This window comes from Leptonotus elevatus, chromosome 4 (assembly GCF_054856555.1).
Source record: "Leptonotus elevatus isolate MCC_2025b chromosome 4, RoL_Lele_1.0, whole genome shotgun sequence".
NCBI classification, from domain to species: domain Eukaryota; kingdom Metazoa; phylum Chordata; class Actinopteri; order Syngnathiformes; family Syngnathidae; genus Leptonotus; species Leptonotus elevatus.
Window position 1 is genome coordinate 20,211,576 of NC_141242.1, and position 27,306 is coordinate 20,238,881.

Below are 27,306 nucleotides of genomic sequence, written 5' to 3' on the forward strand. Positions count from 1 at the left end.
TACTGAAATCATTACGCATGTTCTAAATGCCACCTGCTCACTTCCGACACTCTCGGTCACAATCCTTGTCGGATAAGGACTGTAGTATCTCTATTGGTATTTTTACTGCATCTGGATCAATTAGATAACATTGCTTGACCTTCAACACTGCTGATTTACATCAAGATTCAAAAGATCCGTCTCACTTGTTATTCTACATGCATCTTCCTTGGGTTTCTGGTCACAGTAATCTTTGTGTACGCTATAAAGTTTATAAAGAAAAATTTGGGGAAAGGTAACCATTGTTTTTCCTGTTACTGAATTGTTGCATCAGTGTACTGTACAGTCATTGATTCATTGAGCCACTGATCTAGCTTACATTTCCATCGTAAGGTGTAGGCAGGACATCAATAGATGTTCCGTTCCGTTCCGTTCCGTCTTCAATTCCGCTTATCCGGGGTCGGGTCGCGGGGGCAGCAGCTTTAGCAGGGAAGCCCAGACTTCCCTCTCCCTAGCCACTTCAGCCAGCTCCTCCGATGGGATCCCAAGGCGTTCCCAGGCCAGCCGTGAGACGTAGTCTCTCCAGCGTGTCCTGGGTCGTCCCCGGGGCCTCCTGCCGGTAGGACATGCCCGGAACACCTCCCCAGGGAGGCGCCCAGGAGGCATCCGAACCAGATGCCCCAGCCACCTCAACTGGTTCCTCTCAACGTGGAGGAGTAGCGGCTCGACGCTGAGTCCCTCCCGAATGACCGAGCTTCTCACCCTATCTCTAAGGGAGAGCCCGGCTACCCTGCGGAGCAAACTCATTTCGGCCGCTTGTATCCGGGATCTCGTTCTTTCGGTCACGACCCACAGCTCGTGACTATAGGTGAGGGCAGGAACGTAGATCGACCGGTAAATCGAGAGATTTGCCTTTCGGCTCAGCTCCTTCTTCACCACAACGGACCGATACAGCGTCCGCATCACTGCAGACGCTGCACCGATCCGTCTGTCGATCTCCCGCTCTAACCTACCCTCACTCGTGAACAAGAACCCAAGATACTTGAACTCCTCCACTTGGGGCAGGACCTCATTCCCGACCCGCAGAGAGCACTCCACCCTTTTCCGACTGAGGACCATGGTCTCGGATTTGGAGGTGCTGATCCTCATCCCAACCGCTTCACACTCGGCTGCAAACCGCTCCAGCGAGAGCTGGAGATCACGGCTTGAAGAAGCCAGCAGCACCACATCATCTGCAAAAAGCAGAGATGCAATGTTGAGGCCACCAAACCGGACCCCCTCGACACTCCGGCTGCGCCTAGAAATTCTGTCCATAAAAATTACGAACAGAATCGGTGACAAAGGGCAACCTTGGCGGAGTCCGACCCTCACAGGAAACAAATTCGACTTACTGCCGGCAATGCGGACCAAACTCTGACATCGGTCGTACAGGGACCGAATAGCCCGTATCAGGGGGCCCGGTATCCCATACTCCCGAAGCACCCCCCACAGGACTCCCCGAGGGACACGGTCAAACGCCTTCTCCAAGTCCACAAAACACATGTGGACTGGTTGGGCGAACTCCCACGCATCAATAGATGTGACAAACTATAACAGCCACTGGCTGTCAGCCAGAGCCCAATTTGCCAAGTCAGTTAACTAATAAAAAAAACCGCACAGTATGATGCAGTGTAACTAAACAAAAAACACGGGCAAGTGTTTTTATTTTTATTTTATTTTATTTTTTTATAAATTATCTTTGTTTAAAGACAATCATTTTCTAGGTCAAGCTTTTATTTTCTTCCTATGCCACAATTCCAACAAAATTGCAATATCAACTGACCCATACCAAAACAGCAATGATAGTACTACAATATCTTGTTTGTCAGCAACTGACATACTCTTACTACTTACTTACTACCCAGTTGGATCCACTTAGCTCAACTTTTAAATCCCCCAGTGGAAGAGATGGGAACAGACGACGGACCAATGAAACTATATTATAGTATTTTATTGTGCCTGCTGAGTGCCCGTCTCCTTTGCTACTATGCTGCATTCAGTGCGTTGATAGCAACCAAATGGAGGCTTTGGAAGATGAAAGGGTAGACTAATGAAGAGGAGGGGGATGGTGTTGGAAAGATGTGGAAAGGAAAGCCATGAAAAGAAATGGTGGAGGAGATTCTCTGTGTCATCCATGATTACATGCTGAGACCAGTTGAGCTTCGAGTAGAAATAAAAACGCATCACTGTACCAGATGCCACCTAAAATTGAAAGTGGTCTATGCCAACTCAAATGGCTTAGGCAGTGTCCACATTGGACCAATTCTCATATTGCCATATTTTATGACATGCATGTTCCTCTGAAAATCTGTGACAGCAGGAAGTAAGAGAGAACAAAAACTAAACCAAGGGTATGAAGACAACTCGCTACGTTTACACTGCAGGTCTTAATGCGCAATTCCGATTTTTGGGTGAAATTAGATTTTTTTCGAGTAAGCGTTCACATTACCTATTAATTGCGACCTCAGTCTGTCTGCTGTGTGGACGTAATGCGTCCCCATAGTGAACCGCAAGCGCAGAAGAAGATACAACGTTACTCACAACGCTGTGTAGAGGTAAATATGTATAGTATATAATAAAAAATTAATAAAACAAAAAAAACGTATGGTCCAGCGTGTCAGGGCCACGGACTTTTATAAGTCCGTCGTCAGGGCTCATATTTTTACCATCTCGTATCTACAGAGGAGTGATGCAGGAGGAGGTAGAAATAATATTTTGTGAAAATGAGACAAGCCTTTTCGAGCGCCTCATCTTGCGGAGACCTTAGAATGATGGATCTGCAGCACACTATATGCCCACTAAATGGAGCTAAGGATGTAAATGTCCATAGGACACACGTCTAGCCTCACCATCTCCTCTTGTTGAACCTCTTCCATCTTTTCACAGCAGATGTTGTTGTGCATCTGCAGGACTCTTCTAACTATCACTCTTTTGGTCTCCACACTTGGAGTTTCATTAGTACTTGAATGTAACTGCTCGCTCATGCTTGTTGCTCATTCTCTCTTCCCTCTCTGCTCAGGACTGCTGTTTGAGTCCTGCTCGTTGTGTGTTGAGATTCCAGTCACTCGCACATGCAGCAAAAGTAAAATGAGATAAAAAAAAAAAGCTACAAAGGACGGTGCTTTATGACCCATTTTAGTGTAAGGGGAATGTACGTAAGCAGGGAGGCCTAAAGATGGATAGTGTTTCAAAGGAGTTACGAGTCTGTTTTGTGTCCTTGTGGCATCTCAGCATGGAGATATAGAGCTAGAGAATCCTAAATTGTGTTTGTGTGTATCATTTATTGGCTAGTACATTACTGGCTCTTTTCTTTTGTCTATTTGGGCAGGACCCAGGGTTACAGGCTGTGTGAGTAAGAGGGACCAGATGTTTCTGACTTATTTCAGTGTGACTCAACATCCGCACAAGCTGGGTGCCTGACTGGCAACCTTATTTTGGAGTCTAAAAATGCTTATTTTGAAAATGCTGAAGTGGAAATTTTCGATAATGCCATTGAAACATTGAATACGGTGAACTTTGAAAATGGAAGCAGGCCAGGGTTCTACATTAACAGGGCCACTACTGTGTCAGGCCACCCAAAGTGACGGTGGGCCAATCGGGCCAGTAAAAATGTCTCAAATAAATACGATGAAATCAATACGTTATATTATATTCAATGTTTTTAGTTGTATCCACTTAAATTGATAAATCATCATCGATGTATTTACCGTGCAGTACACTTTTGTTGTCCAGGCTAAATTTTTCTATAAGGAATAGCTTCAACAAAATACCTCCCAGAAAATGTAAAATACTAAATACTCAGATTTTATACTGCAAAATATAACATAACATGCAAAAATAAAGTGGCTACACAGAAGTAATATTTTCTTAAAGGCTTGAATAATACAATATAAAGATGGTAAATATTAAATAATCACAGAAAAATATTGTATTATATTATGAATATATACAGAGCCAGTGCAGTGCTGGTTCTGGCAGGGCCACTGCAAAATGGCTCATGGTGTCCCAAATGTGCCCCATCAAAAAAGGCTTAATGTCGGATCCTGGTAGGACATGTGGACCATAGCTGTCCTGCAGTAGAATCACACTATACGGTACTTAAAAATTCAAAGGTTATTCAAAAGTTGTATTAGGATACACCCTCAATGACAAGCAGTTTTTGTGCATACCTGTAATGTTATTTATCTTCTTTACCATGCCTATTTTTTCTTTTAACGGGGATAATTTTGACAACATGCCTCATCTGTATCAGAGCTTTGAAATTAGATTAGAAAATGCATCAATAACCCCAACCAAAGTTTGATTTGGTGTGCCCCTGCTGTTCAAACATCAGATGATGTGTTAAGGCTTAGAATTTTGTGTGGGAAAAAAAATGGAGCAGCCTACAAGGGGAGCTGTAAAATTTTAGTGTGAATAACCGACAAACAACAACTTACATAACAAACTCCTAAGAAGGGAGAAAGTATTGGGAAATTCACATTCCATCCATTTTGATGTTATGCTGACAGTTAAATTTACGATTGCCCAAACTCGACAAATAGAATAGAAAGCCTTTATTTAATAAATTCAATAAAAAAAAGTGTACAAATACAAGTTGTAACTGTTGAGACACTATGTGATGTCAGATGGAAAATAGTTGGTGTTTCAGGTTGAGCAAAAATGATGTGTTTAGATGTTGAAAAGGAAATATCAGTAACTGAACTGTGAAGATGCATTGTGCATTTCCACACATGGGCTTATTGCAAATGAGTGTTTTATTTATTTTACTGTGTAATAGCTTGATGTTGAAATAGAGTAATAGACAACCTGCGTATTTCAAATTCTCTGGCTGCATTAAATGTGATGGGTCAAATCATAAAATGGCCAACATTTTAAATCATGAAATATACCATAACTATAAAAATGCCTTTAGTTAGGCGGGCCAAGTTTGGATTTGCACAACTGAATAGAGCGGAATTTCCGTCCTTTTGGTTTTAGGGGCCTGACTTAATTACAGCTGTTATTTTTGTCATTGGTCCCCTTTTGATTTTCTGGTTCTGGATCAGGGTCAGGATTCGGGTCACGCTAGGTTCGTCACAAAGCCTCTGTAACCCGTGTCTTGATATGATTCTTAGTTTGATGGTGGGAATATGGGAGAGAGAACTTAATTAGATGCAGGTGTGAAGATTTTGAATGGGAGGAGATGGGAAGCTGTGGGTCAGGTTGCAAGGTTAAAGTCAGGCCAGGACATACATTTATAGCATCCTGCACAAAATTGAAATAATGCACATGCATTTCATATAGCTGTAATTATGGTTTGTCTTATTTCCTCCAGTCTGAACTAAAGGTCGATGAGTTCAGTCAGAGAGGCCAGCATGTTCATTTTGCAGGTCGGTACTGAACGAGCACCCAGAACACGACTATGTTTGGGCATCTTTACAGCAGAGTTGCAGCCAAAAAAAAGTCCAAAAGCCTTCCCACCCCACCTATCTTAGTGGAGATAGTGTTACTGCCGGGACATCTGTCCAGAGTTGGCAGTTACAGATGTTGACAGCTGTGAAGCTGAAAGGAAGTTTCATCCACTCCAAATCCAAATGTTTCTTCTTTTTTTTCTTCATTTCCTTGTTTTGCCTTTGAGATGTTTCCTTTAGGAATGAAAAGAAATAGATTAGTGTGTCCTTTTGCTTTAAACAGAATAGTATCATTTGTGTATAGGTTTGTGTTTCTTCTGAAAGCTGGCAGCTCCTTGTGGAATAGCGGTTTCCTTTCTACTCTCACTACAGCAAACAAAACAGAAACACTCACACAGACAGCAAGTGGATGACTCTTACTGAGGCATTTTGGCGATGTGAGTCTGCACCGTGTACATAGTTCATTGTGGAAGTCTATTTAGTCTTTCGGATGTGTCACTTGACTGTGATTTGCTTGGCGAAGGAGAGTTTTTGAACATCACATCTTCTGTAGTCATTTTTTTTTAGTGGTGACAGTCTCTTTTTAAAGAGAGAAGGGTGTTATAATGTTTGTTTCGTGAGTTTTCCCATGTTATTCGTTTTTGTTGATTTATTTTTTGGTTCCTATTGTATTGCCATATTATGTTTTATTTATAGTTGCTGGGAGCATTACATTTGCATCAGCATTTTTTTTTTCACTTTTTCCCCTTGGCCAGAGTCTTGCAAAGACTACAGATGATTTAAGTGACTCTTATTACTTACATTTTGTGTTATTACTGTGAAGTGGTAGACTGACAGCACTGAGGTCCACCTGCCAGCTCAGGTTATTTGGAAAAAAAAAATCTTTAGAAATCTGAGGTCAGCAATAACTAATAGACTTAAGACCCGATGATAGCTCTTGTATCTGACAAATGGCGCTTAGTAAGCCAAATTCTTTTCATCAGGCTGCTTTTTGAGTGAGCCATTTCATTTCTTAGCTGAAAATGGATGAAGTATAAGCAGTCCTGCTCGTTGTTCCATTAAGTTTTCCATTTTCCACTTACTTCTCTCCTCACCATTCTTAGAGATTACTTATAATCATTAGAATACTTTTTCACCCGATGAAAGATATATGCAAAATAGCCTGTTAGTCCCACACTCCCCTTCAAAAATATTGGGACGGCAAGATCAATTGATTTGTTTTTGTAGTATACTGAAGACATTTGGGTTTTGGATCAAAAGATGAATATCAGGCAAAAGTTCAGAATTCCAGCTTTTATTTGAAAGTATTTACATGTAGGTGTTTTAAACAGGACAGAGCACCTTTGAATTTGAAGCCCCCCATATTTCAAGTGAGCAAAAGCATTGGAACGGACATTGTTAAATTCACTTTGAGTAACATTTCATATTTGGTGGCATAACCCTAACTTGCAATAACTGCATCAAGCCCATTGTTGTCACGAGACTGTTGCATTCTACATTTGAAGTGCTTTTCCAAGCCTTTACTGCAGCCTCTTTCAGTTCTTGTTTGTTTCTGGGGGTTTGATAGTGTGGATGCCCTCTTCTATAAATTGCCTCACAAAATGTTTTTTGCAACCATCATGCGTACTGTGTTAACATATCTACCTTTAAATACCATGAAATAAAAGCTGGAATTCTGAGCTTGATAGGCATTCTTTGATCTGAAATCCAAATGTCTTCAGTTTACAACAAAAACAAAGGAATTGACCTTGCCGTTCCAATACTTAAGGACTGTATGTTAATAGATAGAAAGAAGTCCTGCTAGTAAAAACAACAATAAATGAATGCTTGATGTATTCATTTTGTAATAACTTGTCAAGTGGCAAGTCACTCATATTGAGCTGTCCATTCTCTTCTTTTTACATTATTGCTGTCATATTGTTAAGCCTATATTATATCTGATTGTGTGTTCTTTTGAGTATTATTGTTGCTTTAGCTTAGAGTAGTAGCCACAAGCCAGGGCAGAGAGGAGAGTGCTACTTTTGACACTACGGTGTAGCTACTTTGCAATAAGTTTGTTTTCTATTTCTGTGATCATCATGACACTTTTACAGTTTTCCATCACTGTTACTGATTCTGTCGAAGCGTCACAACACAACCAAATACAAAGAACAAACGATACGGATGTGGAGTAACTCTTTTAGATGGTTTGCTAAGCTGAAGTCTCACAACCCCTCGCCAAAATTTATTGACTATTTATATGATATCCTTCCATGGCGGTGATTTGAACACTGGATTTTTATTTGACAGTTTCGTCATTTATTAAATGTTTTATACTGACTATAAAATTCCTTTAAAAAAAATCTAAATTAAGTTTACATGAATAAACAATAAAATAAAATGAAAAAATATATTTTGTTGCACCATACAAATGGAGCTTTAAGTGTGTATTTTTTCTGAATTTGTTGTTGTACAACGGCAGGGGCATTTTCATTTATATTTCCTCTGTTTAGAATATGATTTGCAACCCATCATGTACTGAACCCAACTTGACCGCATTGTACCTGATTACTAAAGACCATGTGTTCAAACTTCTTCCACAGTGAGTCATGAGACAGGATACGCTGCCGAGAAGTTCCTGCAAAGATCCTCATGTTTCAAATCGAGCTGCTTTTCTCAGCCTCTGTTGTGCATCTTCACACAGCTGAGAATGCAAACTACTCTCAGATGGAAGTAGGGAACGGAGAACAAGTGTTTTACAAATAGCGCCAATATTTGGGTCCGCTGAGCTGCAGCAGTTCACCACTTATGTCTATCAGTTGGACCAGTTGAAGAATAACGTTCAGTTTTTGTTGACTGAGTGCTATTACGTGATCTTTATTACAGACTGAACCTTCAATATACATTAATTGAATTAAAATCAATTTTTTAAATCCAATGTGATACACAGATCATGCTATTGCTATACAGCACAACCATAGAAAACATAACAGAATAATTGGCAGAAGAGATGTGAAGATTTCTTTACATCCCTGTGAGTTGTTCCGAAACAATTGTGCATTTATGTTTCCACATGACGAAACTATTGGCATTTAACTGATCCAAAAAATGACACTTTTTAACATACTGTCTAGCTTTAATCAATTTGAAGCCACAATAAATTTAGCTTAGCTTAGAATAGAATCATTAAGCATGCCACAATGCCTAAATGTAAGTCAAGTCAACAACTCTTCTCAAGAAATTCATACCACCCAGAACCTCTATTCACCAACTTTCAAACAGATTTTCTTTTGATCAATAGTCATTTATTGGCAGTCAAACATGATTCATTTGACCCAGATCTAACAGTTTTCTTTTTGATTCCGAGTGTGACTGCCGCAACCTCAATCAATCCCCTTGTTTGATCGGGTTAGTCAGGCAGACTTGCACACTAATGACTTCCATCAGTCTGCCTGGATTGGGTGAGTGATGGTGACGACGCAGCAGAAATTGTGGTGAAATTTGCGACCTTGTTGAAGACATAGCAAGCTAGTGGTTGTTGGGACGATTAACTAAACCAGAACTATCCAAGTTCAAAGTAAAAGATCAGACTGGGAAGACGGTGTGGAAGTGAGGTTTGGATTTTCTGCCATTCGTAATGCCTATTGGACAAGTCCCAGCCAGCCTCCGCAGTAAGTGCAGCTGGAAGGCGACTTTGATGAAGACCTCCCATAACTTCAGTGAATAATCACACAAGCGGCATTTGATGAAACCAGTCAAGCGCTGCGATGAGTCAAGACTTTAAATAATGAAATCAATAGAAATGTGAAATAATGTTGTCAATTGTTAAAGAAATACATTCCCCCATTTCAGTTGTTCCAAACAGATCGGACATCTTAGAGTAGTGCATACAAAGTCACCTAAGAATTCACAGTTTTTGTAATGTGGTACTTACTTATTAAAGTAAATACATTTTCTTATAATGTGATATGTAGGAGAAAGAAGCCATTTTGTCATTCTACCGCCCCCTACTGTCGACTGACATTAAAGTATCCTCGAGCTTGCAATGTGAACGCCAAGGCACACCTGTTTTCTAGATTTGGTCATGTGACGTGTGCAACGTGAGCCCAAGGGAATATGTGGCCTTACTGTATAGACACAACACGAGTTGGTTTGTATTGTGTTGTTGCAGTCAAAGGCAAGAGCATTGCAATTACAGGAAACCGAACCACACTCATGCTCTGTAATTAGGCCCTTGAACACACACAGCTTGAATGTTGCTTTGCTAACTTTCTAAACTAGAAAAAAAAGGAACACCAGCTATCATTTATTACTAAACATAACTGAATAGTGATGACCGAAAGCTGCAGAGGTGAAAGTATATCTCTTTCATGTAGAACGGTGTTATTCTTTTTGTTTGTGTGACACCTCGTACTTCCACTCTGACACCTGTGACCAGTTAAAAGATATAAACACATAAGATTTAACTTATAGGAGGCATTCAGCTGTTTGCTTTCATTTGGCTCTTATTTCTTTCTCCGGTGCGCACCGAACTGTCCATCATATCAAGTGAGCGCTGCTTTGCACATTCTCCAGCATAAATTTGATAAGGGGCATTGTCAGATTTGATTCAGATCACTTACACTTTTCTGTCAAAGTGGAAGCCAGCTGACTCCTCATTCGTGTTTCTTTGCCCTCCCTCCCCATATGTTGTAGATGCTTCGGGGAGCTCAGCTCATAGCGGTGGCGTCAGCTGAAGGGGCGGCAGCAGCGGTCGAGGGCACCGCTCTCCCCCCTGACATCCAAGTGCAGTATGTTCAACTTGCCCCCGTCACAGATCACACAGCTGCAGTACAGGTAAATAAAAAGCACCCGTCACAAACTCTTTGAGGATCTTGCACCAGTGTAAATAGTTGCTTAGTAACACATGTAACATTCCAAGTACTTAAGTAAACTCATCTAAATCTGTTACAGTCTACTTTGATTTATAAAGACTTCATAATAAACTAGAGTAGCAGTAAGTAGAACTCAGAAATCCACCAAGGTTGTTCTTCTAAAAAGTGACCACATTATGATATTCCAGAACTGTATTCCAAACAAATCTGCCTTTAAGAAGGGAAATCTGCTCAATTTTAATCGACACCATTAGAAAACACTGTTAAGTCAGGAAATATTTGGACTGTGACGGAAATAAAACAATCTGCATAAGAATGACGTGTAGACTTTCAACTTTTGGGTTTCCCAAAAATACTATATTCCAAAAATATATTCCAATATATTACCAGTATTTTACATACAATGTAAATAAATAAAACCAGAAGTTTTATTTGGATTAAACTATACAACATCACCATTCTTAGGGATTAATTTACTTCTTTATTTAAAACAATGCGGAAGCCGATCTACTAACCGAGCAGAACTGGGATTGTGTCTGCCAATTGCTGTGCACTTCGTTTTCTGCATTGTGGGAGGAGTACTGTATATGGAAATAGTTAAATTTAGCATTACACATTATTTATCAAGCCTTAAATTAGACATCTGTTAATTATACATTTGACACCGCTGCCTGCCTACTCCAGAATATGCTGAACTTCTGCCGATGTAGTGAAAACAAAATCTTGCTTTTTATACAAAAAAACAAACAACCAAAACGCTAAACAGTTTTTAATGTCAATCTTTTGCCAAGATCCAAATCACACATGGATGCAATTGTTGGCACCCCTCTGTTTTTGAAAGAACAACCCACAGTGGTCACATAAATAACTTGAAGCTGTCCAAAGTAATAATACATAAAAATAAAAAAACTGAAAATTAACCAATGGCAGTCAGACATTGCGTTTAAAATTTGAGTTAAGCAGAATTATTTATATATATATATATATATATATATATATATATATATATATATATATATATATATATATATATATATAATTTTCTTTTTTTAAATATATATATATATAATTTTCTTTTTTTAAATATATATATAAAAACTCAGGTAGTTAACAGGCCTGGACAAAAATTATGCTACCACACGAAAAAAATAATTTGACCTTAGGAACATCACATACTGAACCCCCAGTTGCTACTGATGCTGCGTCATCAGTAGGTGAATGAGTAGTCGAATGTAAAGCGCTTTGAGGTCCTTGTAAGGTGGAAAAGCGCTATATAAATGAAGTACCCAAAACACAGCTAAAAACACCCAAGAAATGACTAAGAACAAAATATTGGACTATGCTGAAGTGGCCTTCCATGGACGCTGATCTAAATCCTATTGAATACATGTGGAAGTAGCAGAGACATGCCGTGCTGGTGCAGTTTTAAAGCGGTCTAAAGGTTTCATACTGCAAATAGTTCCCACTATGATTGCCACCACATGCACTGCATTTCAAATACTGCACTACAGCAAGCAATCCAAGTGTTTGTTTTCTCAAGTGATTGATGGCATTTTTGCTTGTTCTTTTGCAACTGCATCAAGCTGTCAGATCATTCAACAGCCTGCTTTCACTTGGGCTTGATTTGAGTGAGGTATATGGGCGGCGCAAAGGAAACCACTTGTTAACAACTTGGTGTCTTTTGATCAGCTTTACATCAATGGAATTTAAGAACCTTAAAATGTAATGTGTCTTTGCTTAATCTGTTACCCTGTGTGTTCAAGTAAACTTGTTGTTTTTTTCTCTCCCCATGTGTGCATTCATAACCAGAGCATCTTTAAATCTAACCAACCAATACATCCTTAACATGATCAATCTAACAGTGAAAAAGCATTTATCTGGAATATAATAACCGAAAGAGTGCTCTGAAGTTTCAAACACGAATCAACATGATGAGCCACAAAAGGATCTGAGTGGTACAGAGTGTGGTATGACAGTTTGGTTTTTGTGTCCAAAACTGTAAACACTGCTGATTTACAGTTCAAAGTTCAGCCAAAGGTTAGCGCTGGTATGTACTGTATATCTCTTTGAACAGTGTGGAATTGAGAGAATTGCTGTCATCTGTTTCCAAACACATGGGAGCATTTATACAAGTTCTTGAAACATTGCTCTCACATTTTGATTTATTTTTCTCTACATTTGCATTTCTCCACACGGGTAATTTCCCTGTCGTACACAACATGCAGCACAATTTCCTCAAAATGGTGTTAATCTGTCAAAAATCATTTTGTGCTTACCCCCTGCTTAGTCTAACCAAGCTACCACAGAGTGCCAACACACTAGCTAAGTGCACACAATCATTAAATCATGTGAGAACAGTCTTTGAAAAGTATAACCATGAGATTGTTATCCTTCCAAATGGAGAACGAAGCTCTTGCTGTGATACTTCATTATGGCCACATTCGGAGATTGTCAATGAAAATCATCCATGTGAGTTTTACGTGGCCTCTTTAATAAGCAATGCTTAAAATATGTGACATGCTGTGATGCAGCTGTGTCGAGTGTGCTGGGAGCAAACCCCGCAGGTGTGTTTGATGGAACCCCTGGCAGTGACTCTCGCCTGACAGTCATCACGGTTTGCACGCACGCACCAACCACAGTCAAAGGTTATTCGAATACAAATCGCGTCGTCGGTGATGTCAAAATGATCCAGCCGATAAAAAACATTACGTTGTACCGACGCAATCTTTTCTTTTAATGAAACACTGAATGCTTCTCCCTCCTCTCTCTGCTGCCCTGCCGCCGCCCCTTGCCCTTGTTGTCGTCTCCTCCCACCGTCCTGCCCCCTTGTCTGCCTCCCTCCCCCTCCCCTGGGCTGGGGGCTCCATCCATGGCCCGGGGGGCCGGGTGAGGGTGTTGTGCCTGCCCCGCTCCAGTGAGCCTCCTGGCACCTCGAGCGGGCCCCAGTATCTGGGGGGCGAGTCCTATCGGAATTAGAATTTAGATGTTTCTGGAGTTGGTGAAAAATTCTGATTGGTAACCCGGTTGTAGGTGATGTCTGGTCGGTGCTGGATTTCACTTTCCTTTCTTTTCTTTGATCCTTCCTCGGGTCTCCTGACAACTTCACGACTCTAGCTGGATTCTGAAGTATTCGGTTTAGGTGAATGGTGTGGTATTTTTTAATAGGTTTTAGATGAATTAATGAGCACACACTCACAAGCACGCAAATATGCACACACATACCCGCACATGCACATACTCACGCACTTACCAAAAAAAATAAGAACAAAAAAAGGAAAGTAGCTGAGTCACGGGCCAATCATAGCGGCTCCCCTCATTTGCATTAAAGTCAGGGCAGTTAAAGCCCACGCTGAGCTTGACGTTGCGTGCAGATAAACTGCAAGATCTCTCCTTGAGGATGCGTGTGTTGTGGGCAATTGGGGAGCGCCTTGCACCCACCTGCACTTGTGCCAGGGTGCCATTACATAAAATATTTTTACAGTGATAATGATTATAATTTGTTCAATGAACTGATTTCTACAATGTTTCAGAAGGATTGTCTTACGCTGTTGTCATATTTATGAAGTAAATCTGATGACATCCACCACACATATCCATGAAGCGCCAAATCATTCTGCATGTAGCTTGATCAAATACAAGAAAATGGCATTGCACCACATGCGCTATCATTTAGACCTGCCTTTACCGGTTCTACAACACCAAACTGGAGGACGTGCACCCCGATGGCTTGGCAGCTCGGTCCACTGGAATGCCCAGGGAGGCTTACACTGTAAAAATAAATAAATAATGATATTTGCTTGGGGAAAAAAAAAAAGTATGTTTTTTTTCACTCAAGTTCTAAGTACATTTTACAAAGAGGGTTGTGAGTATGTTTTACCAGTTTATTAAAAACAAAAACAAACAAAAAAACTATTACAACATTGCTGGTGTGTCCAAAATGAGACCAAAACCGCTCTTGGAGGTACAAGGATTTCCCCTGAGACCAGCAATATACTAGTACAGCAGGAGTGGCATGGCTCAGGTGGAGTGTTTTCTCCCAAACTGAAGTTTTTTTTCTTTTGATTTTTAATAAACTGTTCAAATGTACTCAAAACTCTACTTGTAAAATGTACTTGTCATTTTTGAATGAAAAAAACTTGACTAGGTTTTTCAAGTACTTTTTTGTTTGTTTTTTAAACAGTGTAGCGTGTCTAATTCTTCAACACGCTTCGCTAGACTTTGCATCATAACTCCTATTCCAAAAATGTCATGTTAATAAGAATGTCATGTTTAGACTAATGAGGTCAAAGTTTAAGGTTAGCTTCCACCTAAATAATATAGGGCAAGTATAGTGTCCAAAATGTCATACAAAATCATATGTAAGATTTCAGACATGTTCTTCCCTCCCCTCTTTTGCATGTCCCAGGCTGCTGAGCTTGCTCCTGCCCTGCAAGCAGACATGGAAGTGAAAGATACCATCCAGGGAGAAAACGGCGAAGTGGTCCAACTCGTCACCTCTGTGGCTACTACCTGAGAGAGGCGTCTGCTTTTTGGACTGCCCAAACTTTTACTGCTTCCACGGCACTAGGATATGTCAGAGAATCCGACAGACATGGACGTCAGAAACCTTTAAGAACTAATCCCGAATGTCAGTCTGAAACGGTGTGTGTGAACAAGCCTTTTTTTTGGGGGGGGGGTTGTCTCTGCCAAGCAGATGTTCATAGTGACCTTGACCATGATTCTTCAATGTCAGCTGATGTTCTGGTGTGTTCATCTAAAGAAGGAATCATCCCACCCTGGAATCCACACAGGGATTGTCTATCGAGGGAGGTTGCTGCTTATGCAGCGCGTCGGCACTTACGCGTACTTGTTTACAATGACAAAATATAGCAACATTAGAGAGTCGAGGAGCTGGGCCCCCATTTCGGTGTCTTAACACCCTGAATGTTAATGTTCTCATCCAAGTTGTGGACACTTAGGTGGAACTTACAATTTGCTGAGAAGGTCTAGTCTCACGATGTTTGTTTTATCAGTCGTCATAATTGAATCCATGTTTTGTCTCCCGGCTGTGAGCTCGCTTCACTCGCCTCTTTATGTTCCCATATTGTTCTGGTTTGTTGTTTGATTTATCTATTTGTTGCTTGCTGGGATAAATGCTTTTGTTTTGAACGAAGCAGACCATGAAATGCAGGAACTAAGTGACTTGTAGAATACCAAGGAAGGCCTGAAGGTGTTAATCTCCCCGGATTTGTCTTTGAAAATATATTGTACATTCATGTGAATAAACCATGTTTGTGGTTGTTGTAAAAGTGTGTTTTGACTTTGCTTTGTTTTTAATTTTCATTCATTTCCATAAATTAAGGTTAGCAAAATGGCTTCCATATGTTTCCAGACGTATGCCGACATTGACAAAATGTACAAAAGGAGCCAGAAATGCTTCAGTATATCATTTTTTAATTTTTTTTTTATTGATCCATTTGCCTTTTTGGTAAATATTTATCATGGCAACGAGGCTTGTGTCTCATTAGCCAGCCTGGCAAGTTTCTCCGACCCATTTTGTCACTCGCGCGTTGCGGGTTGGACAGATGATTCTCAAAAAGATGGATTTTTTTCAAGGCAGCAAGCAACGAAGATATAAGCGAGATATTGTTGAAGCTGTGTATGGCTTTGGGGAAGTTTCCCATGCTCGGTGTGATGTCATCGTGTATTTTGGAATGGGAGGAAGAAGCGGGCGACAAAGTGAACTTGATAAAACAACATCCATGTCTGAAGTCTTGACTGCTTCCTCTTGTTTCTCCCTCAGTCTGTTGTTGCTGTCTCTGACCTCCCGACACGGCCACTTCATCTTGTCCGTTTTCCTCACTCCCTCTCTTATATAACTGCGCTGCTATGCGGCTCTCACTCTCTTCTTGCTCATTGAGCGTTACACCCCATTTACTCCCCTTTTAAAGTCTTTTGCTAAGCTGGTCAAGAGCTTGGAGGGGATAAACCGGTATGTCCATCCTATAAAAACAATCCTGACATCGCTCATTTCAAATGCCTCCTCCCGGTGTTCTCGGAGCAGGCTCTTCTCTTCACTTTTACAATCCTGGGTTCCATCCAGGTGTTGCTTGCAGTGGTTCTCTTAGCAACGGACTCACTCTCAGACTGTCTCCAAGATAACCTGCTGCAAACTGAAGCAAAGCATTGATAGAAGAAAGCCATGTTTAGGAAGGAGCGTCCTGACTTGACGGGTTTATATACAAAGCAAAATGTTCTGCAGTTTGATTTTGGTATTTCTCTATTGAACAATCTTAAGCAGAAGTATTTAGTTTACTGGCAAGAATTTACAAGTTTATGATGTTTATTTCTGCGTTTGTGGGATGAGCATGACATGTTTTGTGGTTGGTTGATTGAATTCTTATCAGTAACGACAAATAAAGAGAAAACTTGGCATTTTTACACATTTTAAACCCTTCAGGAGCCTCAGTAGCGTGTGGAAAAAACATCCAGCGATGGAGGAGCTGCCACACCGTCACACGAAAATCTGAAATTGGGCAATACAGAAATCTCAACTGTGTATTTGTCGTTAAAAGGCATTGACCTCAATGACCTTGGTTGACCCTCTTGTCCTGACACAACACAAATGTTCTTCTGGATGGAATAAATAAAATATTTCCCACACATATACTCCAAAATCTTTGGAAAGTTGCTGGAGCAGCAAAAGGCAGACCAACTCCCATAATTACAACTGTTCAGTTGCACGTGTAGTCCCAATAGTTTTGTTCATACTGCGTGTGCATTTATTTTCCTTCTCAGCACTGGTTTGATTTAATATCTGCATAAGCGGCACGCCGTAACGGCTGCTCACCTGCCATCAGATCCTCTGAAGTAAGCATTATCTTGGGATTCATAAAGATCACTGGATGCAACTATCATTCACTGCTGACAGAGCCAGAATTGGTCTGATTTATATGGACAGTGCGATTACAGCAGGACTGCAGTGTTTAAGTTGGACCTCGTCATGCAGTCCTATCGTTAAACGTGCGACGAGCAAGACATGCAAACGTAGCTGTTCTGCTCTGAGGTTGCAGATGATCTAGATTCTGTTTGTGTGTTTGTATTTATTTATTAAACAACAGTAAATCTTGGAACAGTGTCTCAGTATGACAGATTCTTGTTCTACAGTAAATTTTTGTTGCGTAAACAATACCATTATAATGATGCTAAGGGTCTAATACTGGAGACAACCGTCGATGATTCATCTTGTGTCCACTATTATTTTCATACATATCTTAGTGTTATTTACACCTCACCTACCGCATTTAACTGGTCTCAGTGAGCACAGCATTCAGAATTATGGAAGGTGCGAATGTTTGGTGGTGGTCGGAAGAGCCGTAGGCGCACACTGGCAGGGCAGCTGGGGCTACTTAAGTAGTTTACCGCCACCACAGTGTGAATGTGTGAGTGCATGAATAATGTATCCATTCCATTGTAAAGCGTCTAGAAAAGCGCTATATAAATCCGATGTATTATTAACTCATTCACTGCCATTGATGGCTATAGATGTCAAAAACTAATTATTACTATTTCTAGTAATTTAAAATGTATTCCACTTTTGGTAACAAGAGTATGAAAAACTTGAATTTTTTATTTTATTTTACATTTAGAACAGATATAAAATGTATGATTAATCGTGAGTTAACAATAGAAGTTATGCGATTAATTACAATAAAAAATTTAATCGCCTGACGCGATTAAAAAAAAAGATTATTAAAAATTAGGGGCGTCGGGCGATTAAAATTTCTAATCGTAATTAATTGCATGACTTCACTAGTTAACTCACGATTAATCACAAGTTTTATATCTGTTCTAAATGTACAATTAAAAAAATTCTAGGTTTTCATACTCTTGTTAACAAAAGTGTTAAACTAATAGAAATAGTTCAAATGAATTTTTGCCTTCTGAATGTCATGAATGAGTTATATTATTATCATCATTATTAATTAGTCACATACTATGGTGACCATATTTTCATTACCCCAAATTAGGTCATTCAGCCCGGCCTCGAGATACAAATGATGATGATCAACTCAAAGATGCCATACATTATAACAATTTATCTATTTAAAAATATGCCTCATCTGTATGTGTAGGAACATAACTCTCTTTTACGTAACATACTTAAACCCAAGCTTTTTAGCTCCCACAATCGATTTTTTTTTTTTTTTTTTTAATGGGGCAAGCTGAGATCAAACCTGCAACCTATTTTTTTCTTTTAAACATTTAACTGCCCGGCACCCCTTGCGATCAACACATGGAAACAGGTGGCATCTTTCCGGGACAGACTTGGATTTAGATGCCTTGCTCAAGAGTGCCTTAGTCCTGGTGTATGGTAGCTGTTAGAGTGGGACCAGGCCACTTGATGAAATGAGGAGTGGATAATGTATTTAAAGAAATATGTTCGCTTTTCATTATGTTCCAACTTGAGCTAAGATATGATTGAATCTCCTCTTTGGCTCTCATTTCAGCTGACAGATGAAAGAACAACATTTTGGTTTCGGTGTACAAGCAGGATTAAACAGATGTTGATAGAGGGCAAAAACTAGCAGGAAAATGTAATAAATGTAGATCTCATTTATTACTTGAAGAAATCTGAATATGAAGGGATTTATGTATTTTTATTTTGAATGGTCCAGATCACAGCACAGTTACGGGACCTTCACCTGCGTTGCACCACTAGCCCTCCTGCCATGCCAGAGACTCAAGCATTCATGCCGATTCCGCCTGTGCCGTATGCCGGGTCGGGGATCAAGCTAGCCTCCCCTGAGCGATTCTCTGGGGAGCCAGGACAATGCAAGGCATTTCTGACTGACTGTGACATTCATTTTTCTGGGGGCTTGGGGGCGGCTGGGGCTGGGTTGAGGTGGATGGCGGGGGTGGATGGGGGGCGGGGGGAGAGCGGGGGCTGTGGACCGGTGGGGTGCCTGGCGGGCCTGCAGTGCCCCGTCCTGCTGCGTTGGGTTGGGGGCGCGGGCCGTGTTGGGGTGGGGGGCGCTCCTGCTCCTGGGTTTGCTCTCCGGCCGGTGGCCCTGGCGGGGCCCGGGGGTCGTCCTTTGGCGCTGCCGCGGCCTGGGGGGCCCTGAGGTGTTGCACTTGCTCTGTCCTGGCAGGAGTCGACGGCTCCCCTCTTTGGTGGAGATTTTCATGCATGCCAGATCCACCACACCAGCATCTATCGAAACTCAGACACAATCTGCTTCTTCCTCTGGTCGTTGAATCGGTGGAGGCTGGTGTCTGTGGATCTCACTCTGCTTCGTTTGTCCTTCCTTCCTTTCCTCAGTCTCTCCTTTGGTCTCTTGAGGTCTCCCTGATTTGTTGGAATTTAGATGTTTCTGGGGTTGGTGAAGAACTCTGGTTGGTGGCCCGGTGGGTGGTGTCTGGTCGGTGCTGGATTTCACTTTCCTTTGTTTTCTTTGGTCCTTCCTCGGGTCTCCTGACGGCGGTGTTCGGTTTAGGTGAACGGTATGGGATTTTTTTAAATAGGTTTTTGGTGAACTAACGAATACACACACACTCGCATGCACGTACGCACGCACACACGCACATACACATATATACACGCACATTCACATACACATACTCACCCACACATACAAATACTCACCCACATACAAAAAAAAAAAAGAAAAGAAAAAGAGCAATGATGATGACGTTACCGAATGAACAATACTGAGATCTTTAAAAAAAAAAAGAAGAAAAAAAATCACCTTGTGGCCGCCTGCCCAGCCAAAAGGACCAAAGCGGTGAGTCAAGTTACGACTTGAGTGTTGGCCCCACGAAAACTCACACCAGTAAAAATTATTCACCGCACCGCTTCCACAGACCTCCATGCCCTGATAGACTCTGGCGCAGATGAGAGCCTGATAGACTGGGGGCTTGTAAGACATTTTAGTGCCAAAACTGAGCCGCTAATTAAGACCATTAAGGCTAGGGCACTAAATGGTAGTGAGTTATTCACCATTACACACATCACAGAACCCATCTAGCTCCATATTGGCAAACTTAAAGAGCACCTTGTTTTTCATGTGTTTCAGTCTCCTTCACAGACTCTGGTCCTGGGACACCCATGGTTGCGTGAACACAACCCCCATGCGAACTGGTTGACTGGTGAAGTTCTGGGATGGGGAAAGGATTGTGTGAGCCATGGGGTTGGTTCACCAATTCAGGAAGCGGACATTACAACTGTTAATCATATTTCTGTTAATTCCCTCACAGACTCTGAATACCCACATGTGAGCATCGTGCCTCCTTTCTTCCATCACCTCCAGGAGGTATTCAACAAGACCAAAGCCATGTCGCTCCCACCGCATTGTACCTATGACTTTGCCATAGAGCTGATTCCAGGTTCCACCATTCCCAAGGGCCGCCTATGTTCTGTTTCAGGACCAGAGAAGGCGGCCCTGAAGGAATACATCGAAACTTCCCTGAAGGCTGGACTGATTCGCCCTTCGTCATCACCAGCGGGAGCGGGTTTCTTTTTTGTGGGTTAAAAGGATGGTTCCTTACGGCCTCGTATAGACTATAGCCTCCTTAATGACATTACAATAAAAAACCGTTACCCCCTCCCTCTCATGTCGTCCGTGTTTGAAAATCTTCAACAAGCGAAGATCTTTACCAAATTGGACCTACGCAATGCATACCATCTCATTAGAATCAGGGAGGGGGATGAATGGAAAACAGGGTTTAATACACCTAGTGGCCATTACGAGTACCTAGTCATGCCCTTCAATCTCACTAATGCTCCTGCTGTTTTCCAGGCCATGATTAATGACGTTTTGAGAGACTTTCTGGACCAGTTTGTGTATGTTTATTTAGACGACATACTTATATACTCGTCAGACCTAGCCACGCATCAAATCCACGTTTCCAAGGTTGTTCAAAGACTGCTTAAGAAAAAACTTTATGTCAAGGCAGGGAAAAGTGTTTTTCTTTCTTCTCCTTCCTGGGCTTTGTCATAGCCCCTGGGAAGGTACAGATGGATCCGGCTAAAAGTAGCGCCGTGAGGGAGTGGCCTACACCTGTTAGCCGCAAGAAGGTTCAGCAATTCCTTGGGTTTGCTAACTTTTACAGGCGCTTCATCAGAGGATTCAGTGCAATAGATGCCCCTCTGCATGCCCTCACCTCTCCTCTGGTGAGGATTAGCTGGTCCCCGGAGGCAGAAGCCGCATTTCAAGCACTCAAGCAACGCTTTGTCACAGCACCAATCCTCACAATGCCAGATCCACAGCGGCAATTTGTTGTGGAAGTGGACGCTTCCAATGAGGGGATCTGAGCTGTCCTGTCTCAGCGTGCAGAGAAGGATGGAAAGATGCATCCCTGTGCCTTCTTGTCACGACGACTATCCAAGGCAGAGCGTAACTATGATGTTGGGGACAGAGAGCTTCTGGCTGTCAAAATTGCCTTGGAAGAATGGAGGCACTCGCTTGAGGGGGCGAAGCATCCGTTTGTGGTCTGGATCGATCACAAGAATCTGGAATACATACTCAATGCCAAGAGACTCAACCCACGCCAGGCCAGCTGGGCGCTGTTCTTTAACCGTTTTTCCTTCTCTCTCACTTACAGGCCGGGGTCTCGTAACGTCAAACCCGACGCCCTGTCACGTCTCTATGACCCCGAGCCTGTTGCTAAGGAACCAGAGACCATCCTTCCGCCGAACTGTGTGGTTGGAGCCGTGACATGGCAAATCGAGAAGGACGTTCAACAAGCCAACGATGAGGCACCTCCACCTAACGGCTGCTCACTTAATAGACTATTTGTTTCAGTGCAGCTACGCTCACAGGTGATCCATTGGGCCCACACCTCACTCCTTTCCTGTCATCCGGGAGTCCGACGGACAATGTACGCCATCTCCCGGCGATTCTGGTGGCCTTCCATGGAGCCGGAGGTCCGAGAGTACATCGAGGCCTGCTCGGTATGTTCCCGAAATAAGTAATCCACCAGATCATGCATGGGCCTGCTGCAGCTCCTTCCCATTCCTTCCAGACCATGGGCAGAAATATCCCTGGACTTTGTCACAGGACTCCCCATCTCCCGAGGTAAAACCACAGTGCTCACTGTAGTCAACAGATTCTCTAAAATGGTCAAATTCATAGCCTTGCCTAAGCTTCCCTCAGCCAAGGAAAAGGCTGAGGTCATGATTAACCACGTCTTTCAAGTTCATGGGTTCCTTAGAGACATTGTGTCGGACCGGTCCGTCTTCGCCTGCCTCGGTCCCTTCGTGTTCATCCAACGTTCCACCTTAGCCATGTCAAGCCAGTCAAGGGTACTGTCACACCGCGGTGAGGTTGTCTTGTCTGGGCTTTTACTGTCTTGTCATTTCCTGTTGTATTTTGAAAATTTTGACTCCTTTCGTTTCAGGTCACTTGCTCTTCCTCATGTGGTGTCAGTGTCAATCCTGATTCCTGATTGTGTCCACCTGTTTCCCATTACCCTCATGTGTTAAATGGTCTGCGTCTCCCCTGTCTTGTGCCAAAGTGTTTTCGTCAGAGTCACTCTTGCCCGTCACAGTCGTAGTCCTCAGCCTTGTTGTCCTGTCTTCTGTGTGAACTTTTGTTTGTCACTTTGTATAGCTACAGTATAGTTTTAGTTTAGGAGTGATTTTGTTTTGTTTGTAGTTTAGACATCCTCCCTTTTGGAGTGCCTTTAGTTTAACATTTTATAGCCTTTGTTTTCCCCTCTAAACGAAGAGTTTTATGTTGAATAAATATCTGCCTTGGCGGCAAACTCCTAAATCTGCCACGCCTTGTCAAATGCAGTATTTGGATTTCAAGTACTTCCCACCACTGCTTGTTCCTAGGACAGATAAATGTGTGTTTGCTGTTGTTTATTTCAGAGTTACTTTGTGTTCACTCAACAACATTGTCCATGTACGAAGTGTGCGGGATGTCCAGAGCACAGCTGTCGACGGCATCCCGTCTCAGATGATCACGTGTTGTTTGAAAGCAGAGCGCGCGCTCAAGAGTCCCAACATCCTCTTGATGTCACCTGGGGACCAGCAAGCAGGAAGGAACACTTTGACGCCTCGTTGGTGTTTATGTGAAACTTTGGACATACGACTGATAATTCCATCTGAAGGGAATTTCTTTGAGTGAAGTGGAAAAGTGAGAGGGGAGGTCCTCTCGCGATTTAGGGACCAGATGTGTGAGAGAGGAGGGGTACAAACACAACCAGAAACACACCGTTCAAGCTGGCAGCACAGACCTTCGAGTGGACATCTTTGATTTTAGCAACCACCGTAAGTAAACATGAGGAGAGCGTGAGAGACGTCGCGGCTGTTTGTCTTTTACAAAATGGTGTGTGCGTGCGTGTGTGTGTGTGGCGCTGCTGTAGAGGATGAAGATGAACTTGAGACATGATGACGTAGTGCCTAACAAGCTCACAGATGCTCCATGTCTTCCTCCTCGCAGTTGTTTAGCTTTCTTTTGAAAGCTTGCAGTGCAGCCAAGTCCAATTGTGTTGTTTTTGCTGTGTTCTTTTTTTAAATACAAATGCAGCTCACAGCCCTTTATGTCAACTCGCTTGAAGGAATGAGCCTTGAAAGAGTATTTTGTTAGTACACCTGCATAACACTGACAACCACTTATCAAAATAAAAAGACACAGCTTGTGAATATGGAAAGCCGTTTCAGCATTTTTTTGGTATACCCTATATCCATCTTAACATTCACATACTAATACACTTTTTGTCCTCGCTAGTTACACAAATGCACTACCAGTGCTACTTTTGGCCTACTAGTGCAGAAAGAAGCCTTCTCTCCTCTCCTCGAATCCATGGTTGCTACTAGTATCACCAAAATGTCCATTTGTACTTTACCTCTCTTGTGTCGTATTGTAGTTGACCTAGTTTGGCAAACTGGATCTACCAGTGTGCAGAAATGTGTTTGGAGCTGTTCAGACTGAGACGCATCCTGTCCAAATTGGATATGAAACTACCTCCCGAATGTGGTTTCAATCTGCAAAATCCGGGTTGTATGTGCTTTGTTGCTGTTCAGACTACAAAAGATGCATCCAGTTTCAATACAGATGGGCCAAAAATTAGATGTTGGCTGGCAGTCTGAACAAGGCCTAAGCATCCATCCATTTTTATAGTGCTTGTACTCATTAGGGCTAGGGGTGAGCTAGCAGACTTTGAGTGAGATGTAGTGCACGCCCTAAATCGGTTACCAGCCAATCACAGGACACAAGGAAAATTCACACCTATTTAGATTTAGGGTCACCAACATGGTCTCCACGCCACACACAAGGATTGCATGAGTAGCCCGTGTGCCTGTTCTAAAAATATAATAAAATGAATAATAATAAAATAATAAAAATGTCAACACTTGCAGAGATTTATAGAAATAATCAGAGGTGGGCACGTCAGTAAATTTAGCCGGTTCGTCATTCATCAGTGGCCGTGCAACCTGTCTGTCATCAGTCCATCATTATTTCGAGACATACCAAACTGTAATCATCAGTCTGTCATTGTTATTTTAATCGCACTTCCGTTGTCACTAAATTATAGTTTGTCACCGCCAGTTTAGGGCCGATAGATCTTCTTTTACTACTACTTACTACGTCACACGCATTTGCAACATAATTACTGTAGTGTATCTACTGCAGTGAATAATCATGGCACATACTGTGTAAGCTAAAACAAAGATATTCCATAATATTTACAATCAACATTTACAAACATCTCTTTGACTCAAACGTTCAATAAATAAACAAATTATAACATGCCATGTATGTCTTGTAACTGATAAGTCCAAGATAACCAAAGTCCATCACCCGGTTAGTGATGATTACACTGACAGATGATAACCCACTTCCGTCAGTGCTTAGTCTTTTTTTTTTTTAAGTTTCCCGTCAGTCGTAGTCAAATTGGGCGCTGAAGGACGCTGTTTTGATGACGATTCCGTCAGTACTGACGGAAAGCCCAATAATGGGTTGCATATTGAAATTTATTATACAATTGTTGCTATGAACAGTATTGTGAGAAATATTTTCATGGAGCCCTTTCACGGATAGTGGTTACTACAGTGGACAGCTATTAAAATTATGTTTTCTCCTATATAAATGAATCTTTTTGCCACAGTTGGCCATTAGTCACGCCAGTGGACACTTGTGTCATCTTGGCATACACTGCCATCCAGTGGTCAACGTTTGTAAGTGCAAACAACAACAACAACAACAACAAGATGGCCGACAGAAGTTCAGATGTGATGTGCGAGGAAGGAATAAGTGTCTATTCCTTCTATTCCAGGAGGCCCTTGCAAGTAAAAAATAATAATATTGGGACATCAAGCAGCAACTAAGAAGTAATATAAGTGTTAAAATATCCAAGTATTGATTTTTTAATGGGTACTCTGGTTTCCTCCCACATTCCAAAGACATGCATGGCAGGATTATTGAACACTCCAAATTGTCACTGGGTGTGATGCTTGTTCGTCTCTGTGTGCAACTGTGATTGGCTGGCAACCAGTTCAGGGTGTACCCCGCCTACTGCCCGAAGCAAGCTAGGATAAGCTCCAGCACCCCCCGTGACCCTTGTGAGGACAAGCGGTTAAGAAAATGTATGGATGATTTTTTTATTTGAGGAAATGGCGATTGATCATGAGTCCACTAAATTGGACTTTGGACATCATTAGCTATATTGTGATTTGTGACTACAACCTAGTGTTGCTGTAACTCTTGCTGGCTCTCTTTTGAAAATACTTAATCTGCAGTAATTTTTTTGCTTTAAATCATCATAATTTTTTTTTATTATAGCAATATTTAATGGATTTTAGTCCTCATATGAGAGTAACTATCCTGATCCTTATGCTTTGTAGTGGTCAGGTGAATAACATGCGAACAAAACCTACAGGAGAATCGACTATATACCATCTGACTCAGGTGGGGATGATGACAGCGGCAGTGATGATGAATGCTTGCTAGAAAAAAAGAAAATTACTATCTGTACTTCGTAAAAAGTACATTTTTCTTTGGGTAAATGTTTTTGCAATACATGTAGTAGTTTTTAAATATGTGAACACAATGTTAAAATCAGACATTTTCTATAGTGTTTACATTATTTTTTGTTATTCTTTTCTTATAAGCATATTTCATCTGTTGCTCAAATGCACGTTATCCACCCTAGTGGACATGTCACCAACTCCTTGAAAAATGTATGTTTAAAAAAAAAAAAAATGAAGGTGATTATTTTTTTCATGCCTAAAGAGTAATAAAAACAGTTGAGAAAAAAAAATTCTGGTGTAGGTTATCATAATTTGTAGATGAATATAATTAATTAATTAATATTGTAAAAATACATATGATTTAAGCTCCTTCTTTTTTTTTTTCCAGAAGTGTGTATCAAACCGGTAGCCCTTGGCATTAATCACTTCCCCAAAAAGTAGCACTCAAGGTTGATAACCCGAGATTTATCTTCTTCAATCGACCTAACATGCATATTTTTGGAATGTTAGTTGGAGTATCTGTAGAAAACATAGTCAAGCATGGTAAAAACATGCAAACACCACACTTGAAGGTGCCATGATTGAAACCCCTAACATCAGAACTGGGAGGCAGACATGCTAACAACTCGACCACCATGCTGGCACAAGCCCTCGATTTACAATGCTCTTATGACATACAAATATGTTGTCACGTGTCATGAAAACGTTGTTTTCATTTGATTGCTTTCTATTTATGTCCCAGAAGTGACTTTTTCATACAAATATTTACTGTCATATTGATTTGACTGACTGCGGCGCATAAAAATCAGGTTATGTCGATAGCATTCCTTCGTAAAGCGAGGATCCCCTGTTTTTGTCAGATCATGTGTCTATGTTGCACCAAATGGGAACTAATTTAGCTGTTACTAGGGAGGCCATAAACATAACATCTTGTCCACATAAAACCTCCTCACCAGATGTATTTGTCCAATAGCAAGGTAATATGTTAGGAAAGGGAGTGTTTTACACTTTATTGTTGTTTAATGCCCCTTGGACTAGTGGATTGCACTGGGAGTCATTGAGATAGAGAGAGAACAGTATCAGTTGA

At 41.5% G+C, this 27,306-nt stretch overlaps 1 protein-coding gene across 1 annotated transcript in view; it reads left to right on the plus strand.

Moving 5' to 3' along the window:
• The window catches only part of banp (BTG3 associated nuclear protein), a 41,171-nt gene extending 24,939 nt beyond the window's left edge, over positions 1–16,232 (plus strand). Inside the window, exons 12-13 of the mRNA XM_086074834.1 lie at positions 10,083–10,223; positions 14,667–16,232. Of these exons, the coding sequence (XP_085930960.1) occupies positions 10,083–10,223; positions 14,667–14,774 (249 nt within the window). The 3' untranslated portion in view covers positions 14,775–16,232. The remainder of the gene's footprint in view (positions 1–10,082; positions 10,224–14,666) is intronic.
• The last annotated feature ends 11,074 nt before the right edge of the window (positions 16,233–27,306 follow it).